Below are 19,995 nucleotides of genomic sequence, written 5' to 3' on the forward strand. Positions count from 1 at the left end.
ACAAACATCCAGCTTCTAATAGGCTCTAAGTATGCATATATATATATATAACTATATATATATTATATATATATTATATATTATATATAATATAATATATATCTATATTATATATTTATATATATTATATTTATTATGCATGTATATATAATATTTATATATTATATAATATAATATAATATAATATATATATAATATAGTGCAACAGACACACAGACACTTGAATATAATTTAGTTAATTTATTGAGCTCCTTATCTTACAAATGTGTTTATAAACCGATGCAAGGATATACTATCTAACAACAAACAAAAACACAAACAAAATTACAAGGGGAGAAAAGGACTTATGACAAAAACTTCATTTAAAGTCTTTCACAAGATGCCACAAATATGACACAAATAACTAAAAGATACAGATGCACACAGACCTCCAAATCTATTCAAAACCAATATTCTAACATCTTCCAGTCCACGTTTAATAAAAGAAAAGCGTCCTTTATTAATCACATATTACATTTATTTTTCTCCTTCACACTATTTTTTCCTTCACAAACATTTGAGAACATAAAAGTTACAGGAAGTGCCTCGAGGACAGCTGCACAGCGTGCCGATGCGCGCGCCTTTACGCACTGCGCACGGCTCTCCAGCGTCACACTGGAACGACAAAAACAACATAACATTCATAAAACTGCGGATATAAGTTGTACACTCATTTACTTGATCAAAGAACAGTATTTCGAAAGTACTAGTCAGGAAAAGTCAGAAATGTACGTGTATGCTTTGATTTCCAAGTTAAAACTAATTTTATAAACAGAAATCACATCTCCAAAATTCTTCTATTTTATAATAATAATAATAATACATTTATTTATATAGAACTTCTCAAAACAGATGTTACAAAGTGCTTCACAAGACAATCAAAGCAGATGAATAAAGTAAAAGATATGGTAACTGCTAAAACAGAACATCACAGAACATATCAATAATAATAGAAGTGGTAAAATTGTAGGACAAGTTGATAAAACAAATATACAGTATATATATATACATAGATGTGTATAAATGTACACATGCGTCCAGAAACGGATGTACATATACATATATTTATACCCAGTCTTCTACTTATAGGAATGCTATCCTAAAAAAATGTGTTTTCAAAAGTTTTTTAAAAGTGGATACAGAGTTAGATGATCATATCTCTATAGGAAGTGCATTCACGAGTTTGATCGCCTCTTGTCACAAAATTGGACCTGGGAACAGCAAGAAGTAGCTGATCAGATGATCTCAGACCACGTACAGGTGTATAGGGTGTTAAGAGATCCATTATGTATTCTGGGGTCAGACCAAATTGTACTTTAAAAGTGAGTAATACAATTTTAAAGCATATTTCTAGATGTAATAAATTCAGAGAATATCCCAAAAATATTATAGTATCCCCTGTCCCGGAAATACAAGTTGTTTTATCATTTCTAATCCATACCGAAGGCAGCCAGCCGAGCTTTTTCTCCAAGGGCATCTCTTTGCTCCTCAGCTTCACCAAAACTTCTTGCAAAGCGTCAATCTACAGAGAACAAAATGCAAAAAAAAGTTAAATATTATATATATATATATATATATATATAATATATATATATATCTTTGGTCATTTTGTAAGAGAGAACAATTTAAATATAATAATAATATATAATAATAATATATATATATATATATATAATATTATTATATATATATATATAATATAATATTTATATATATATATATATATATTATATATAATGTATTTATAATAATCTTCATTCAATATATAATATTCATCCATCCTGCTGACACATTTCACACCCATATACCCCTAATAAAAATCTCTCACCAGGTCTTTCTCCTGTTGGGATTTCATGGAGAAATCCAGCGAGCGCGTCTCCAGTGAGGACTCCTCTGCACGAGCGAACCACAGGTAGGCGCAGCAGCAGGTGACCACGAGGAGGAGAGCTCGAGCGCTGACCATGGTGCTGAAGACACAAACAGGAGCAGTCCTTCTCTTTAGCAGGTGGAGGAAAGTCTGTGGATGTTCCTTAGACGTTTGGAGGATCTCCTGTACAGGGACCTGCTCTTTATAGGCGCCTTATGGCTGCTGTTGACATCAGCCACCTTCTGAAATATTCATGGAACATTTTGACCCTGGTGACACTGCTCAGCACCTTCTGTGTCTTTGGAGGAAGGGACCTGACAGGATATAAAATCAAGGGCAGTCAAAGGTGGATTTACATTTCATAAAACATATTTGATAATGTAATCTAGTTTGCTGAGTGGGAATGAAACATTTATCACAAGCCAATCCAATCTAATTTTCAGTTTCAAATATTTATCCATGGGCCTATTAAACATACATCTGACTCATTCATGAGTCATTTTGATGTGTCAGAATGAGGCTGATAACTCACCACATATACAACATAAAAGCATCACTGAACAAAACTGAATCTGAATCTGGAACTGTCAAATCCTCTCTGTTTACTGATCTCACATGCGATTACCAATTTTCATTGAATGCAAGGACCATGCAAAGTAGTTGCATATCATTTTTTAAAGGGAGACTACCTGTTTCTGCCTCTGCACCGCTCTATGGCGTATAATCTGATAGTAATCTGTTCTAAGATTTTTATAAGATTTGAGTGAGAAAGAGCACAATATAATACCATACTCTTAACTACCTCTTGTGGAGAGGGTATCTTTTGTAAACACACCCATGTTTTGCTGCTAATCTATTCTGCCTTTCTCCTCCTGTCACCTCTGTTCAATAAAGCTGAACTCAGCCCTCAGGTTAACCCACATTGACACCAATCTGTAATCAGGATCCAATTTCCTTTTGTAGGAAGAACCTTAGCTGCTCCCTAATGCATGTGTGTGCTGGCTGGCTGACAAGCTTATGTTTACACACGAGCCCCCATGTCACTGACAATTATACATTACCCCTGAGAGGCCATTCCTCGATCTAAATCTCCTCCACTGTCTTCTGAATAAGACAAGGCTAAGGAAGAAATGAGGGCATTGGTCAATATATAAATCCTATGATTCATTCAGATAGAATAAATGCAATGGAAAATATATATTTCAAGGTTTAGGGTGTTTGACACAATATTTATGTATATTTCAACATTTATTCATGACAGATGCATTTGGATCTCATTATAGGAATATGCCACAGCCCAGTGACCAATCACACACTTGCTCACTCAGTGACATTAGGTGTAACAAAAACATAACTAAAGAATAAGATGTTGACAGACTAAGGGAGAAAAGGAGAAATCATTTAAACCATGTGTATAAAAATGTGTAAAATGATGCATACGGCATGTAGAACTGTCCTACTTTAAGGTGCAGCCATTAAAAATAATATTTTTAAATGTGATATGGGTTCAATGAAGTGTCAGAATAAGCATTTAAAGCAAATTAGAAGATTTTTTTTTGTAATGGTAACATTAGGTTTCAAGTGGTTAATGATTTAAAATGATCAGTAATTGTCATGACCAGTCAACTTGCATGAATAAAGATGACAAAAATATACTTTTAAATTATGTAACGTATGTATGTATATGTATATATAAGCATGTAATACGATTGTCTATTTTGTTTGATTTGCATAATACCTTAAAATTGCCATATTAATTTATGTTCTTGTGGACCACAGAAAGATTAGCTGTTGTGCTGGTGACAGCTAGTGAGAATCCAAATAAATAAACAATAAACAAACATATGAATCCCAACATGATTCTTTTCCTCAAAAAAAAAAAAGAAAAGGTCTGGAGTGCTTGGAAGTTTAAACAAGTGTAATGAAGGTGCTCTTTGGTAGGGAACACAAAAAACTCTTCTAGCAAAAAGTTAAAAAGCCGATAGACAAGATAGACAATAGACAATGATGGCACATTGTGAGATGGATTACAACCCACGCATACGCATGACAATGCCAGCATTGTCTATGTTTTTAGTATTTCACACTGAAATAGCCATCTGATTAAAGGCTTTTTAACTGTTTGCTAGAAGAGTGCCTTGGACCTTCCTTCTTTTGTGATCCTTTTCCTCCTCAAAGAGTCTATTTTTTATTATTCCATTGCTTGCCACATCAGCTAATAGAAGAATTAGTCCCATTGATCAATATTAGGCCATGGTGAGGTGCTATGGTCAACCATCCTCCAGAATATCTATCATAGAGAAGAGAACATTTTAATATTATTTATTTGAATGATTGAATGAATAAATTAATGAATAAATTAATGTCTTAAAAAAATGAATAAAAACAGATACAAAATAATAACAAACAAAACAAGACAACACTTTTATTTACATCCCAAATTAAATATATGAACAGCATCCCAAGTTTATTTACAACCCACATATCCATCCGGAGTTAAAGAGTAGATATAAACCAACCCTTAACACAACCCCTATCACAACTCTTCCTCATCCATATACCTCCCAAAAATATATTTTTTTGTATAGCTTTTTAAATTGATTTATATTTGTGCTCCACTTCAACCCATCACCTAACCCATTCCACAATTTATTTATTTATTTATTATTATTTATTTTTACTTCCATGTAATTGTCTCTATTTGTCATATTATATCCTTGTCTTCCTGTATTTTGTAGTCAGTTCAGGAATATTTTTTCGGTTGTTGTTGTAGTTACTCACCCATGCCGCAGGGGGGCAGCTAATGATGAGACAACCGGAAGTGCCGTAAAACCCCAAAGAAGAAGAAGAAGAAGAAGAGATAACCGGAAGTGTACAAGCAGCTAGCTAGCACTGTAGCTGAATTAGCTCTCAATCTGATTATTCCAACGTTTCATTCTCCTCGTTGGGTTTCCAGCAAAAGCAACAATGTCCGAAAGAAAAGTGTTAAATGTAAGTATATGAACAGTGTTGCCTCTGTTAGTAACGTTTAAAATCAGTTTAAAACATGTAACCAAACAGGCTAACGTTAGCTTTGAAGCTAAGCGTGGTGTTATCAGCGATGGTAACTAAGGTTACAGTATTTCATAGTGAACGGGGGGTTGCTAGGTTTGTTTCAACTGTTCATTTACGACATCTGAACTACTGTATGTGTTACAACTACATTTACTTTCTGTAGAAATCAAACTCCATTGTTGTCACTACTGCTACTACTACTGCTATTACCACTACTACTACTACTACTATTACCACTACTACTACTACTACTACTACTGCTATTACTACTACTACTACTACTACCACTACTACTACTACTGCTATTACTACTACTACTACTACTACTACTACTACTACTACTACCACCACTACTACTACTGCTATTACCACTACTACTACTACTACTACTACCACCACTACTACTACTACTGCTATTACCACTAATACTACTACTACCACCACTACCACTACTACTACTACTACTACTACTACTACTACTACTACTACTACTACTACCACCACTACTACTACTACTGCTATTACCACTACTACTACTACTACCACCACTACTACTACTACTACTACTACTACTACTACTACTACTACTACCACCACTACTACTACTACTGCTATTACTACTACTACTGCTATTACTACTACTACTACTACTACTACTACCACCACTACTACTACTACTACCACTACTACCACTACTACTACTACTACTACTACTACTACTACTGCTATTACCACTACTACTACTACTACTACTACTACTACTACTACCACCACTACTACTACTACTGCTATTACCACTACTACTACTACTACCACCACTACTACTACTACTACTACCACTACTACTACTACCACCACTACCACTACTACTACTACTACTACTACTGCTACTACTACTACTACTACTACTACTACTACTACTACTAGACTACTACTGCTATCACTACTACTACTACTACTACTGCTACTACCACTACTACTACTACCACTACTACTACTACTGCTATTACTACTACTGCTACTGCTACTAATACTACCACTACCACTACCACTACCACCACTACTACCACCACTACTACTACTACTATTACTACTAACAGCTACTACATTTTCAGTTACTCACTCTGCTTTTTTTCTTCCACAGAAATACTACCCCCCGGATTTTGATCCATCCAAAATCCCCAAACTTAAACTCCCAAAAGATCGTCAGTATGTCGTCAGATTGATGGCTCCATTCAATATGAGGTATGTCTGTTTGATCCATGGCTCCACAATAGTTTTATTGCCACACAGGACACAGCTGGTGTGGCAGAGGATGGAGTTTCATTACAGGGTTAAATGATCTGTTTTCAATACACAAACATCAGCATAGTACAGTTAAGTTGTCACATATTTACACCCAGGATCTCAGGACAAAAGTGACAGCAACCTCTACATGCTTAGTATTGTGCTTATTTGAATTGAATAGTGGTTTAGTGAAGAAGAGAAGGGATGCAGGGTTAAAGAGACTGTTATCCTGGCAGGAGTCTTGGATGGCTTGTTTCATTTGAAGGGAAAAAACGGTTTCTTAGAGTCTGGTTGTATTTGCAAGGAACCTGGTTACCTCTTAGCGACAAGCACTTTCAGGCTTCTGTAAATGGGTCCTGTGACTGTGATGTCATCAGCGTTGCCTCTCTGGTTGTTTGCAGGTGTAAAACATGTGGCGAATACATCTACAAGGGAAAGAAGTTCAATGCACGCAAAGAGACTGTAATGAATGAGCTGTACATGGGTCTACCCATCTTCCGTTTCTACATCAAATGTACTCGATGTCTTGCTGAGATTACATTTAAGGTGAGCGTATTTAATGCACTGATTATCACTGTGATATGTATTGAAATGGAACAGAGGTAAATATAGAGCTGTGTCTGTGCTATTTTCTGAAAGAAACATCTCCAGCGTTATGCATATAATAGTTTCTCACACTTTATTTGTCACACGATTATAGACCGACCCAGAGAACACAGACTATGCCATGGAGCACGGTGCAACACGAAACTTCCAGGCAGAGAAACTGATTGAGGAAGAGGAGAAGAGAGTCCAACTTGAGAGAGAAGAAGAGGAGCTGAACAATCCCATGAAGGTCAGTGTTTAAAATGTAATTTACTGTTATTGTTTTAATTGCCAGTAGGAATGAAGAGTTGATGATTTCCCAATCCTCTACCAGGTGTTGGAGAACCGCACAAAGGATTCCAAGATGGAGATGGAGGTTCTGGAGAACCTCCAGGAGCTGAAGGAGCTGAACCAGAGGCAGGCTCAGGTGGACTTTGAGGGGATGATCGACCGCTACAGAGATTTAGAGAAGAGAGAGAAGGAAAGAGAGAAAGAAGAGGATGAGCTAGAGACAAAGTGAGTGAGGAAGGTTTGAATAGACAATGAGTAGTTAAAGAATGTTACATTTTTCAAGTGTACCGTAAAATAAAAAACGTATTTACTAGAATAACTATAAATATCCAACACTGACGGTCATCTAAAGACTATAACAAATGCTACAGATGCATAGGAACTTTAATCTCTGCATTGTATGTTTCTGAATGAGTTTTGTTATGTGTATTCCTCTCATAATCAGACGGAACTCTGAGCAATAGTCATTAAAAACTTAATCAAGACTGAATGTATGAATTGTTTCACAGAGAGATGTTGGATCGTGCCCTTGTGAAAAGACTCAGAGATTCTGACTCTGATTCAGAGAAGGAGGAGGAGGGGGGCAGCAGCTCACAGTCAAAGAAACTCAGCCCAGACAAACCAACAGACATCCTCACCACTGTCAAACCCACAGAGGCACAGGTACGTATGTGTGTGAATAGGTGTATTCAGTGCAATGACATTTGCAAATATTTGTCATGGTTTTACCCAATTTAAAGTCAAAAGCCTCAAGATTTCCGTCCTGTTGCATGCGATTCTTTATCTAACAGCTCATTGTTCTCGTTCTCTCACTGTTCCTTCTCGTCCCTGCAACATTTAAAACTGATCCACAGTCAAAAAAATGCCCAAAAAGGACCATTTCTCTGAGCTTAGTGACAAATACATTGAGTTTTCAGTGACTGCTTCACAGTAAAGGTCACCCTGTGTTAGGCATGTCACAATTATCCTGGCCAAAATCATTGTGATTCACAATATTATCCCGTTAATCATCAAAATATGCTTAAAACTCACTTAAATGGCACTAAAATATACAACAACAAACAAACAAACATTTTATTACATCACAGATAGGATACATCTTTTTGTTTAGCTAGACGGCTTTTTCAGTAGAGGTATTCATGTTTATTTTATTTATTTCAGTAGAAACTGTTACTTAATCCCCTCTGATATGGCTTTAGGAGAGTGAACAGTAAACAGTGAGGCTGATGTTAATGAGATAAAATCACAAACTGATTGCACGCATACATTGTTGACGTTAATAAAGATGAAAATACAAAAAAAAAAACTAAGAAGCCATCCTATCTTGTCTCATTCTGTGTTTCCACAGGAAGCCTCAGCTGGAGGAGTGAAGAGGGCCAAGGTGGAGAGCTGGGAGAGGAGTGTGGGTACGCTGGGCAGTAAAGGGGCACTGGGGTCTCTGGTCGTGCGAAAGAAACCAGCAGCAGCTGTCAACAAACCCAGTCCAGTGGCAGCAGCTGTCAACAAACCCAGTCCAGTGGCAGCAGCTGCTGCTCCCACTTCACAAACAGGTAACATATCAGCATCTCTTACATCTTACATGAAAACCTTGTATAGCTTGACTCTGAAATCGTAGACATTAGTTAGTTTCTATGATTTATTTACTCTCCTCACTCGTGTTCCTATGAGCACACGTTTCCTTTTTGTACATTTAAGATTTCTACTTTCTTTTGCTGCTTGTTCACATTCTCAATCAAAGGTTTACATGTGATTTGGAAGGCACAATGATTGTGTATGTTGTTTTACAGATTCAAAGGCATCTACAGCTGGCTACATGAATGCCTCTAAGCCTGTTACCACACAAAATGGATCGTCGTCTCTCAGCCTGCTGGGGGCGTATTCAGACAGTGACAGCAATGACAGCGAATGAAAAGAAGATGCTCGGGGTGGTTTTTGATTTTGAGTGATTGACTCACAATTGTATAATTGATGCATAAAGGATTATTATTAATAATTCATTTTTGTAATGCTGTGCAGAAATCCAATGTAAACCAGTTTGTGGGTCTATCCTATAAACCTTTCTATAAAGAAGCGACTGATGATAAGTCAATGTGTTGGTGGGCAGTCATTAGCAGGAATTCTATTGTCTGCTATCCAAACCCAGTGAAACAAAAATAATCTTCCTTAGCTGATCCATCGTTTCATAGACCTGTTGTTACTAAGAATTTAACCTAGAAGAAATGATAATGTTTGAAGTTTTGTGAGTCAGATTTTGCCCTGTGAAAATATCAGATGTATATTTTAGTGTTTATTAAAATCTGTTTAACTTTAAATCTTTGTCCTTGACATGCTTTGACATCAGAATCAGAAATACTTTATTGATCCCTGGGGGAAATTCAGGGCGTTACAGTTACTCTTATATAAACATAAAGAAATGGAAGTAAAGGAGTATGTAACATGTATATTATGCTATAATATGTGCATAATGCTACAATATAAACAATATATGTAGAGAAACATAAGTAAATATGAAATATGTACATCTTGCAACGCCTCTTTTGATATCTTAAATGTCAATGTGGGATCAGAATATTTTGTTTTTATATGTCTGTGCTGCCCTATATCTGACTGCCTGTAAAGTTATGAATTTATGTAGATCAGAAAAGCAAGGGGAGTGATTTATTAATCAATGAATTATTTGACATTTTAATGGGCAATAAAAAGAAGAATTATAAAAAGAATTTACAAATGAAATATTAATCCATCAATAAATAGTTCAAATTAAAAAGGGATTTACAAAAAGTTGAAAACCTGTTTCCTTAATTCAATTTGTGAATCCAATTATTATTTTTTAAACTGCATTTTCAAATAGAATTTAATTCTATTATTATAATTCCATTATTTATTTATGAATTCATTAATGTATTGACTGTTTATTTATTTATCTATCTATTTAATTATATATTAATATTTAATTTATAAATTATTTTTATAATTATTTTTATTGCCCATTAAAATGTAAAATAATGAATTACTTTGTAATTTAGTCCATTTATTCATAGATTAATAAATCAATTTCTAAACAAATGTATCCATAGCTATTTTTTTTTAATTGTACAATTAGTTATTAATCAATTAAATGCTTTATTACAATTTACGTGACTCTTGTGGTCCTCCATATTAACAGTCACACAGAGTTGCAATGCTTTACATATCTGAGGCTTTAATGTCGGCCAACTAAAACACATCTCCCCCTCCCCTTTAAGCCAGCTCGCCGTGCCAGCTAGTGTTGTGTCGGAGAGGAGACAGTCTGCTGCTCCGTCTCGTCTGGTCCAGCTAACATCTAGTGATGGGAATTCAGGCTCTTTTTAGTGAGCCAGATCATTTGGCTCAGCTCATCAAGAAGAGCCGGTTCTTTTGTCTCCCCAAACGGCTCTTCGTTTTACCACTTCTGCGTTTTTATAATTCAGGCAAATTTAGTGCTGTTTTGACCTATGATTAGTATGTGTGCACATATATCACTTATATTATTCAATATAATTATACTAACCTTGTAATTTCCAGAATACCATAATTTGACATGCTGCTTCGTTTCCGACTGTCACTCATCTTTTCTGCTATTTGCGCACCGCAGTCCTCTCTCTTTCTCTCCTCCTCTCCTTCCTGCTCTGTACCTGTAGACCGCCAGCGCGCAGCGCACTCCCACCCCTCCCTGCTTGATGGTATGATCCTTGTCTGTCATCACCTGATTGGTCGCACAGATATCATAAACACAACATTCAGGGCCTTGCCTAGCCTTCTGTAGCCTGTTACCTGTTTAACAAACACCTGCACATGAATAACAGCTGCAGTCTGTATTTCTACTGTGGACTGAGTCCTGCTGAGAGGACCAGGAACCATTTCTACTGGCAAAATATCTTTATATTATTTATTCATTAATACCGTCAGTATTTATTGATATTCTGACACTAGAAATTACGTATTAGGCTGAATGTTTCAGGGAAAATGTAAAAGATGTAACTCATATCAAACCCGACGCTCAGGAATTATCAGCCTCACGTGACTCACACTTCACCATCAAAATGGTCCGTTTGTTGTTCACACCGACAGTTAACACAGATTTTAACTAGATGGTGAATCAGAAGAAACTAGAAAACTTTAATCTGTGATCTGTCTTCACTCCGGTATGAAACTCCAGTGATGCTGACGTGTATCAGATCAGTCCGATCGGCGCAGCATCCAATCAATAACTGATATCCAATAAGGGGGCGTGGAGGATACACTGATGTATCCTCGCTCATGGCTCCTCCGGCAAGCCTCCTCGATCCTCGATCCTCGATCCTCGATCCTCGGGATGCATTTTAGAAATTGGGACGTCCTTCAAGATGGAGCGCTGAGATCGATTTCTGGGTCACAGCCGGAGGATCGAGGAGCGAGGAGACAAAGAGACAAAAAAACGTGAAATGAGATGCAGCTTCAGTCACAGTCAGTGCATGGAGTGCCCGTGGCGCGGAGAAGATCGTCCTATCATTCTGCCTTGAATTAATTAAAGAAAGAAAAAAAAAAACGTCTCTCGGACGGGAGCCGGCTCTTAACGTTAACTTAAAAGAGCCGGCTCTTTGAACCGACTCGTTCTTGACCGACCCATCACTACTACCATTAGCTGCCTGACCTGCTTGGCTCAGAGGAGGCAGGACGGGATTTCACGGATAACAATGTTTTATTTTTAAGCCTAAATAACGTTAAAAAACCGAAAACGCCGGATGGTAAGAAGAACGACATAACTGGAACGGAAAGCCGTCAATGCAAAGAAAAGAGGGTGAGGACGTTAAGAAGTAACGTTAAGTTACGTCAGTTAACGTAACGGTTGAGACGTTAGTTAGCTGCTAACCAGCTAGCTGACTTAGCTTTTGGCATATACATACAGAACGGTTACCACCAATAATACCACTCACACTACTTTAACCCTTTACTTTTTATAATAAATAACACAACAGTAGTCAAATATTTAGCTTTATGCTGATAAAGGACATGCTAATCTGCTGTTATGAATATGTGATTGATGATAACCCCCCTAATTTGATGCTAAGTAGCTATTGTGTTGCTGTGATTTGCTGATTTTAGCTGGCATTGTTATCAAAACCCTTTTCTCTGCTTTACTTTATCAATGTTAACCATGCGATGCTGGACATCTTATTGTCGCTGGACCTGTTGATTGATGCCAGCACCTTTTATTCCTCAGGGTTGGTCTGTCCTTTAGGGGGATTTTTACTCAAGCCAAGTTCATGTATGATAATGTAAACAAAAAAATCCTTATAGTGGTTATTAGCCTGGTAAACTTAGAAGACACCCAATCAGGGTCTGAAATTCATCTTTTTCCTCACCTAGGTCAGGTCACTGAACATTTCTACCAGCCACTCATTTTTTTTTGTCTTCCACTTCTGAAATCTAGGTTTTAAAACTGTAAACACTGAGTCAGTGGTACCAGACAGTAGAATTATGGAATATATCATGTATACTACTTTAACCCTTTACTTTTTATAATAAATAACATAACAGTAGTCAACTATTTAGCTTTGTGCTGATCAAGGAAATGCTAATCTACTGTTATGAATATGTGATTGATGATAACCCCCCTAATTTACCCCCCTGATGCTTACTAGCTATTGTGTTGCTGTGATGTGCTGATTTTAGCTGGCATTGTTATCAAAACCCTTTCTCTGCTTTACTTTATCAATGTTAACCATGCGATGCTGGACATCTTATTGTTGCTGGACCTGTTGATGGATGCCAGCACCTTTTATTCCTCAGGGTTGGTCTGTCCTTTAGGGGGATTTTTACTCAAGCCAAGTTCATGTATGATAATGTAAACAAAAAAATCCTTATAGTGTTTATTAGCCTGGTAAACTTAGAAGACTTAATACGCCCAACTCAAGGTCTGAAATTCACCTTTTTCCTCACCTACCACTGTGGCAAGTCACTGAACATTTCTACCTTTTGTCTGCCACTTTTGAAATCTAGGTTTTAAAACTGTAAACACTGAGTCAGTGGTACCAGACTGTAGAAATATGGAATATATCATGTATACTACTTTAACCCTTTACTTTTTATAATAAATAACATAACAGTAGTCAACTATTTAGCTTTGTGCTGATCAAGGAAATGCTGTATCTAATCTACTGTTATGAATATGTGATTGATGATAACCCCCCTAATTTACCCCCCTGATGCTTACTAGCTATTGTGTTGCTGTGATTTGCTGATTTTAGCTGGCATTGTTATCAAAACCTTTTCTCTGCTTTACTTTATCAATGTTAACCATGCGATGCTGGACATCTTATTGTCGCTGGACCTGTTGATTGATGCCAGCACCTTTTATTCCTCAGGGTTGGTCTGTCCTTTAGGGGGATTTTTACTCAAGCCAAGTTCATGTATGCTAATGTAAACAAAATCGTTATAGTGGTTATTAGCCTGGTAAACTTAGAAGACTTAATACGCCCAATCAGGGTCTGAAATTAACCTTTTTCCTCACCTAGGTCAGGTCACTGAACATTTCTACCAGCCACTCATTTTTTTTGTCTACCACTTCTGAAATCTAGGTTTTAAAACTGTAAACACTGAGTCAGTGGTACCAGACTGTAGAATTATGGAATATATCATGTATACTACTTTAACCCTTTACTTTTTATAATAAATAACATAACAGTAGTCAACTATTTAGCTTTGTGCTGATCAAGGAAATGCTGTCTCTAATCTACTGTTATGAATATAGGTGATTGATGATAACCCCCCTAATTTACCCCCTTGATAATAACTAGCTATTGTGTTGCTGTGATTTGCTGATTTTAGCTGGCATTGTTATCAAAACCCTTTTCTCTGCTTTACTTTATCAATGTTAACCATGAGATGCTGGACATCTTATTGTCGCTGGACCTGTTGATTGATGCCAACACCTTTTATTCCTCAGGGTTGGTCTGTCTTTTAGGTTGTTTTTTTTTACTCAAGCCAAGTTCATGTATGCTAATGTAAACATAAACAAAATTCAAGATTCAAGAGTTTTATTTGCCTTTTGCACCAATAAGTACATTGGAATTCTGAGCAGTTTACACCGAGTCAGCTTTAAGAAAATAAAAAAGGTAGAAAAGGCACAAGGTAATTACAGTACAAAATAAGTAGCACATTCAACTCAACACAATAAATAAATAAATTATTAAAATATAAAACGCCCTCAGTGTAGTCAATAAATAAACTAAACTACCCTTTGCATAAGAACGATAACCCCAGAATACAAATATACAGTATATATATGCTCCATGACCATGTCAAAAGAACTTGTAACTCTCAAAAAATATTTAAAAAAATAAATAATGAATATATTTCAGACAATTACACAGTGGAAGGCATCATATTGCACAGCATTACAGTCCATTCAGTTCAGGTGTACTGTGTTTCAATAATGGTATGGAGGTGAGGTGTGGGGTATTTGTGTCCCTCTTTAACGTCCTTTGCCACCAGTCTTATTGTAGCTTGGAAGAAGCTGTTGTGAAAGCAGAGGTGCTCTGTGAGTGGAGATGCTCTCTGGCCTGTGGTGCCTCAGGTTGTATCCTGATTCCTTTCACCTGAACAGAGAGTGAGCTGGGTGGTGTCTGTCCCTCAGGATGCTCTGTGCGTAAATTTCAGCACTTTATCATTCTTAGTTATACTAAACTATCTGTTTGCTGCTTCACTCCCAGATCCATGGCAAAGTGGCTGAAGGACTACCTAAACTTTGGCGCCAGGCGTGACCCTCCACAGCCCCCGAGGCCAGATTACAGCGAGAGTGAGATTCTGAGGGCCTACAGAGCTCAGAAGGAGCTAGATTTCGAGGACCCGTATCAACACTCTGATAAGGAGCATCAGAATGGTGGTTTCAGCCCCTGTAGTGCCACAGTGAGCCTTCCTTCTTTCCCTGCATTTGGTTCAGTGCTGCCTAATGGTGTGGAGGTATGACATGCATGTTTTTACAGTCATGTAAATAAAGTTTTTTTTTTTTTTTTTTTTAATTGTATACCAGGTATCTCGCTAAATAAACATACCTTTTCTCCTAGATCTCCCTTTGACATTGAGTATTGACGACATTAAATTCAAACATTTAAAGCTTTGTTTACATGTGTTATTGTTCCAGGTGAAAGTGGTGTCTCCCAAGCACAGACTTATTAAAGTGGACTCTCAGGAGTTTGGCTGCTGTAAAGTCCCCCTGAGTCCTGTGACTGTTCAAGAGGAACCCGTAAGAACTGTTTTTATTTGTGTTCTGCTGTATTTTCTTGGCATTTCTCCTCTATTCGCCCCATCCTTAGCTTTTTCTTTATTTCATTCTAGGGCTATCAGTCGATTACAATTTTAAATCATGATTAATCACACATTTTGTATTCAAACATCTGTTCAAAATGTACCTTAAAGGGAGATTTGTCAAGTATTTAATACTCATGTGATTATCATAAAGTGGGCATGTCTGTAAAGGGGAGACTCGTGGGTACCCATAGAACCCATTTCATTCACATATCTTGAGGTTAGAGGTTAATGCGTTAAAGAAATTAGTGGCGTAAAAATGAATTTGCGTTAACATGTTATTATCGTGTTAACTTTGACAGCCCTATCTCAGTCGTTTACTAATTTTGTCTCACACACACATAGATAAACACAGAGTTACTGTATATTTCCAGCTTATTTATTAGTGAGATGCTCTTTGTTTCTCTCTCTCCCCACCAAGGTGGTTCCTTCTGCCCCTGCCGCGTCGGACACTGACACAGACTACTCTGATCCATTTGATGTCCGTCCAGACCCCAGAGGCAGACCAAACTGGGAGCCCAAATCTGCACCAACAGATTGCTGCAGCTACATGGAGCCTTTTGAGGCCCAACGGATTATCTCAGGTTTGTTATGAGATCTTTTTCTCTCCCACATGCCAGTTTTTTTGGCTCCATGTTTTCAGTTTTAGGCAAAGCTTGATCAACGTAGTCGCACTGTTTGCCTGTTTGTGACTTTAAATTACGCCAAAAGTCATTTTCTCTCTGTTTACCGTGCAGAACTGCAGCACAGCATGATGACTAACAGGTCTGGGAGTGGAGATGGCGGCCAGTTGTACGATAACCCGTATGAGGAGAGGACTCGTCACTACCACCGAGCTGCTCCAGCAGCACAACAACTAACTCAGAGGTTTGAGGGCGGACTTCTCCAGATAGACAGCAGGGAGAGCAAGCTGCCTCAGGATGATGAGAGGCCGGCTGATGAATACGACCAACCTTGGGAGTGGAAGAAGGACAACATCTCTAAAGCTCTAGCAGGTAAACTGGCATTCTCAGTATATACTAGGGCTGTCAAAGTTAACACAAATTTGTTTTAACGCCACTAATTTCTTTAATACATTAACGCAATTGATCGTTTAGAGGTTGTAGTGGGCTTTATGATAATCACATGCAGTTTTGAGCGAGTCATAGTCAAGTCAGCACACTGACACACTGACAGCTGTTGTTGTCTGTTGGACTTCAGTTTGCCATGTTATGATTTGAGCATATCTTTTTTTAGGCTAAATGCAGTACCTGTGAGGGTTTCTGGACAATATTTGTCATTGTTTTGTGTTGTTAATTGATTTCCAATAATAAATATATACATACATTAGCGTAAAGCAGAATATTTGCCCTCTCCCATGTTGAGAAAAGTATTAAATACTTGATAAATCTCACTTTAAGGTACATTTTGAACAGATAAAAATTATTAATTTGGGATTAATCACAATTAACTATGGACAATCATGCGATTAATCACAATTAAATATTTTAATCCATTGACAGCCTGAGTAAATACATTTCTATCTCGAATGTGTTTTTTTAAACTAACCTACTGTATCTTTCTGTCTGGTCCATAGTTCAGTTTGAAGGGGCAGAAAGGGAGCGCTCGCGAGCTCAGACAGATCAAACCAGACTCACCAAGACGGGCACAACAGCCGAGTCAACTACACTCCGTCTGGTTGGTGACACTCCTCCTCTCCTCGGAGAGAGAGTGGATCCATCCATGCCACTGGAGAGACAAGTGTAAGTGGACATCTGTAATGTTAAAAGATAGAGTTTCAAATGTGTTTTTCTCATTTCAATTGGATTTTAATGGTTGTTTTATATCCCGACAGTTGAGCTTTCAGAGTAAATTACTTTACAGTCTGATATTGATCAAAACAAAAATGTCAGGTTTAATTTCTTTTGGGATTTCACATACAGGTATTACGGTAGCTCTTCATTTTGTTGTATTTCCTTTGGTTGTATCTAGTTATATGTGTCCCCTGGCTTTCTTCGTTCTTTATTACAATGACTCTTCGTGGTTTTGCTTAAAAATCTGATGATTGGAGTAAAAGCAGTAACATTTAGGCTTCTATCATCTTCATTTACTGTTTACATACAGCAGTCTTAAACAAAACAGTTTCATCATAGAGGGAATGCACATAATTTCACTGCACATTAATCACCACATTCACTCCCCTGAATGGAAACGTGCAACGGTCAGTCTACTATTTTAGCATTTACAAGGAAAAGAAACTGCTCTTGTGCTTTACAACTTTATAGATATGGACAGAATTTAATATTCAGTCAAGTCAATTCAGAAGAATCAACAGATCAACATTCAGAATCAACTTTTGGAGAAACGCAACCCGATTGTTGTTGACTTAAAACAACTTCTACAAATGCCTCAATCTCATCCATGCCTGTTGCCATTGTCGTAGTGTGTTTCAGCCACAAATGCAGCATAGGTATAGAGAAAAGAGGCAACTACGGTTCGAGACATGATGAAGACCACGACAGTTCAGGAGTTACACGACGTGGATTTAAGTAAAACTCTTCTGTTTCCTCCTGCAGGTGGTACCATGGAGCCCTGAGCCGCTCGGAGGCAGAGAGTCTACTGACGCTGTGCAAGGAGAGCTCCTACCTGGTGAGGAACAGCCAGAGCTGCCGGAACGACTACTCGCTCTCACTCAGGTAGACACTCCTATTCACACCCTGACTCCTGCTGCATTTCAGATTCAAATCATTAGTGTCCCACATTTGTCCTTTTAAAGTCATTTACTGCACATTCTGGGCTTATCCCATCTCTGTGCCAGTTGTAGCAGCTTTTTTTAACTGCTTTCTCTTTACGCTTTATTGTAAGCTGTGCTGGATCCCAAAAATAAAATCCTCCTCATACTGTCTTAATTTGAAACATCATTGCCCTCTCTTAAAGGGGAATTCTACCCCAATGTACTGCACTGTACTGTGCTAAAATTATCTGATCCAATCTTTGCCTCATTTGGTTATTGTTATGGTCTCTGGGTGGTGAGAGCATCTCCTCAGACTTGAGCCCTGAGGCAACTTTTAATTGTTCGCCATTTTCCCATTATCTCTCTCTTCCCACCCAGTCGCTTTATCTGTGTTGCTCTTTCCTTCCCCCATCCCCCCACTCTCCTCTCTGTGAGTATATTTGCATCTTGTATGAATAATCTACATGAAAGCAGCTGTTTTGCAAGTGATCATCTGCATGCTGGGAATTGCTCCGAACCTCGCGTCTGTACTCGTTTGAAGCAATGAGTGGTGGAGCTGTAATTTGAAAGCTCTTGTGTGAAGCCAAAATCAAGTAAATAATCAATAAACGCAGGAATAGTTTGAGTATAACGTTTGACACATTGTAAATTACCAGACTATGTACATAGGAAGATAGATTTAGGACGTGGAGCCCGCCAGGAGTGTTACAATGATAGACCGAGTTTATACAGATTTATGGGACCAACTTTCATCATTTTCACAGAAAAGAGTTTTTGGCCCTAATTGTTTTCAGAAACATAACTCGACATGTTTCTTCCAGATGGGGTTACTAACTTGTTGCAACATTTCTCTGCAGGACACCAGGGAGTTTTTGTCTTGTTATGAATGTGTGGTCTCAAACAGCTTTACGGTTCCTATAGATGCACTTTAATCTTTGTTCTGTAAAATGTCTCAACAACAAGCAAAGACAAATCTTTCCTTCTTCCTTCTCTCTCCGTCAGGAGCTGTAAGGGCTTCATGCATATGAAGTTCACTCAGTCTTCAGAGGGCCGCTATGTGCTCGGGGAGAACAGCCCTCCCTTCTCCACTATCCCCGAGGTCATCCACTTCTACACTACACACAAGCTGCCTATCAGAGGAGCTGAACATATGTCCCTACTGTATCCTGTCATAGTGCAGACCCTCTGACACTGACACACTCACATATACTCTTTCTCCTGGTGCTACTGAATATCACATATACTCAATATTTACCTATCTCCTTCCTATTTTCCTACATGCCTTTTTCGTCGCCATTCTACCTGAACTGCCCGCAAGAGATTGGACTGTTTGGTGCCATCTTTTCCGTTTACCATAAACCCCAGTAACTACACTGGCAGCTTAATAAGAGAGCTCAGTGCCTCATGAATATTCGTCTGTGAACTGGTATTGTCACTGAAACCCCCCTTATTTTAATACCATGGACTCCTGAAAATCAGCAATCATTGATATGAAAAGGATAGTTAGGGAGTTTTGAAGTGGGGTTGTATGAGGTACTTATCCATAGTCAGTGTATTACCTACAGTAGATGATGGTCGGCACGCCCCCAGCTTGGAGAAACAGACAGGAGTTACGGCATGGAAGCAAAGCAGTGTATAGCTGTGGACGGGGCCGGAAGCAAAACATATTTTAGCCACCTAAAAGTAGTTAAAGTGTACGCTATATTTACAATATTTACGCCGTTTTACCTTACCATTAGACAGACTGTATGACTTTGGTAAATTCAAAATAACCAAAGTCACAAAGTAACACAAACAAAGTAACCGATGGAGGCAGCGGTAGACCAGCAACCCCCTCGTTCTGCGAGGTAAA

At 37.9% G+C, this 19,995-nt stretch overlaps 3 protein-coding genes across 6 annotated transcripts; 2 read left to right on the top strand and 1 right to left on the bottom strand.

The window, feature by feature from the left end:
• Nucleotides 1-495: 495 nt before the first annotated feature.
• Nucleotides 496-4,831, bottom strand: LOC119474920 (cocaine- and amphetamine-regulated transcript protein-like). 2 transcript variants are annotated; one of them, XM_037747282.1, is made up of 4 exons: nt 4,688-4,831; nt 1,868-2,006; nt 1,481-1,561; nt 496-654 (listed from the first exon to the last, which is right to left on the bottom strand). In XM_037747282.1, the coding sequence occupies exons 2-4, from the start codon at nt 2,000-2,002 to the stop codon at nt 547-549; spliced, it is 324 nt and encodes a 107-aa protein (XP_037603210.1). In that variant the 5' UTR covers nt 2,003-2,006; nt 4,688-4,831; the 3' UTR covers nt 496-546. The 2 variants fall into 2 exon arrangements, with proteins under 2 accessions (XP_037603210.1, XP_037603209.1); XM_037747281.1 differs by having other exon boundaries at nt 1,868-2,220; nt 4,688-4,829.
• Nucleotides 4,763-9,435, top strand: yju2 (YJU2 splicing factor homolog). 3 transcript variants are annotated; one of them, XM_037747280.1, is made up of 9 exons: nt 4,763-4,897; nt 6,105-6,205; nt 6,649-6,793; nt 6,948-7,082; nt 7,167-7,348; nt 7,633-7,786; nt 8,472-8,617; nt 8,648-8,673; nt 8,911-9,435. In XM_037747280.1, exons 1-9 carry the CDS (start codon nt 4,874-4,876, stop codon nt 9,030-9,032), a joined length of 1,035 nt encoding a protein of 344 aa, XP_037603208.1. In that variant the 5' UTR covers nt 4,763-4,873; the 3' UTR covers nt 9,033-9,435. The 3 variants fall into 3 exon arrangements, with proteins under 3 accessions (XP_037603208.1, XP_037603207.1, XP_037603206.1); XM_037747279.1 differs by having other exon boundaries at nt 8,472-8,582; nt 8,613-8,673; XM_037747278.1 differs by having other exon boundaries at nt 8,472-8,673.
• Nucleotides 9,436-11,731: 2,296 nt separating this feature from the next.
• On the top strand, nt 11,732-19,907 carry shda (Src homology 2 domain containing transforming protein D, a). Its single transcript, XM_037747285.1, has 8 exons — nt 11,732-11,921; nt 14,836-15,085; nt 15,267-15,368; nt 15,852-16,014; nt 16,168-16,425; nt 17,007-17,172; nt 17,986-18,105; nt 19,146-19,907. Exons 2-8 carry the CDS (start codon nt 14,840-14,842, stop codon nt 19,330-19,332), a joined length of 1,242 nt encoding a protein of 413 aa, XP_037603213.1. The 5' UTR covers nt 11,732-11,921; nt 14,836-14,839; the 3' UTR covers nt 19,333-19,907.
• Nucleotides 19,908-19,995: the final 88 nt, after the last annotated feature.

The sequence above is a fragment of the Sebastes umbrosus genome, chromosome 16 (genome assembly GCF_015220745.1).
Source record: "Sebastes umbrosus isolate fSebUmb1 chromosome 16, fSebUmb1.pri, whole genome shotgun sequence".
NCBI classification, from domain to species: domain Eukaryota; kingdom Metazoa; phylum Chordata; class Actinopteri; order Perciformes; family Sebastidae; genus Sebastes; species Sebastes umbrosus.

Excerpts from the sequence above, each read along its gene's own strand:
- LOC119474920 (XM_037747282.1), bottom strand. The coding sequence starts at position 2,002 with ATGGTCAGCGCTCGAGCTCTCCTCCTCGTGGTCACCTGCTGCTGCGCC. Across the intron at positions 1,562-1,867 it reads CCCAACAGGAGAAAGACCTG|ATTGACGCTTTGCAAGAAGT; the intron begins GTGAGAGATTTT and ends TGTTCTCTGTAG. Across the intron at positions 655-1,480 it reads AGCTCGGCTGGCTGCCTTCG|TGTGACGCTGGAGAGCCGTG; the intron begins GTATGGATTAGA and ends TTGTCGTTCCAG.
- yju2 (XM_037747278.1), top strand. The coding sequence starts at position 4,874 with ATGTCCGAAAGAAAAGTGTTAAAT. Across the intron at positions 7,083-7,166 it reads AGCTGAACAATCCCATGAAG|GTGTTGGAGAACCGCACAAA; the intron begins GTCAGTGTTTAA and ends ATCCTCTACCAG. Across the intron at positions 7,349-7,632 it reads GAGGATGAGCTAGAGACAAA|AGAGATGTTGGATCGTGCCC; the intron begins GTGAGTGAGGAA and ends ATTGTTTCACAG.
- shda (XM_037747285.1), top strand. The coding sequence starts at position 14,840 with ATGGCAAAGTGGCTGAAGGACTACCTAAACTTTGGCGCCAGGCGTGAC. Across the intron at positions 16,015-16,167 it reads GGCCCAACGGATTATCTCAG|AACTGCAGCACAGCATGATG; the intron begins GTTTGTTATGAG and ends TTTACCGTGCAG. Across the intron at positions 17,173-17,985 it reads ATGCCACTGGAGAGACAAGT|GTGGTACCATGGAGCCCTGA; the intron begins GTAAGTGGACAT and ends TTCCTCCTGCAG.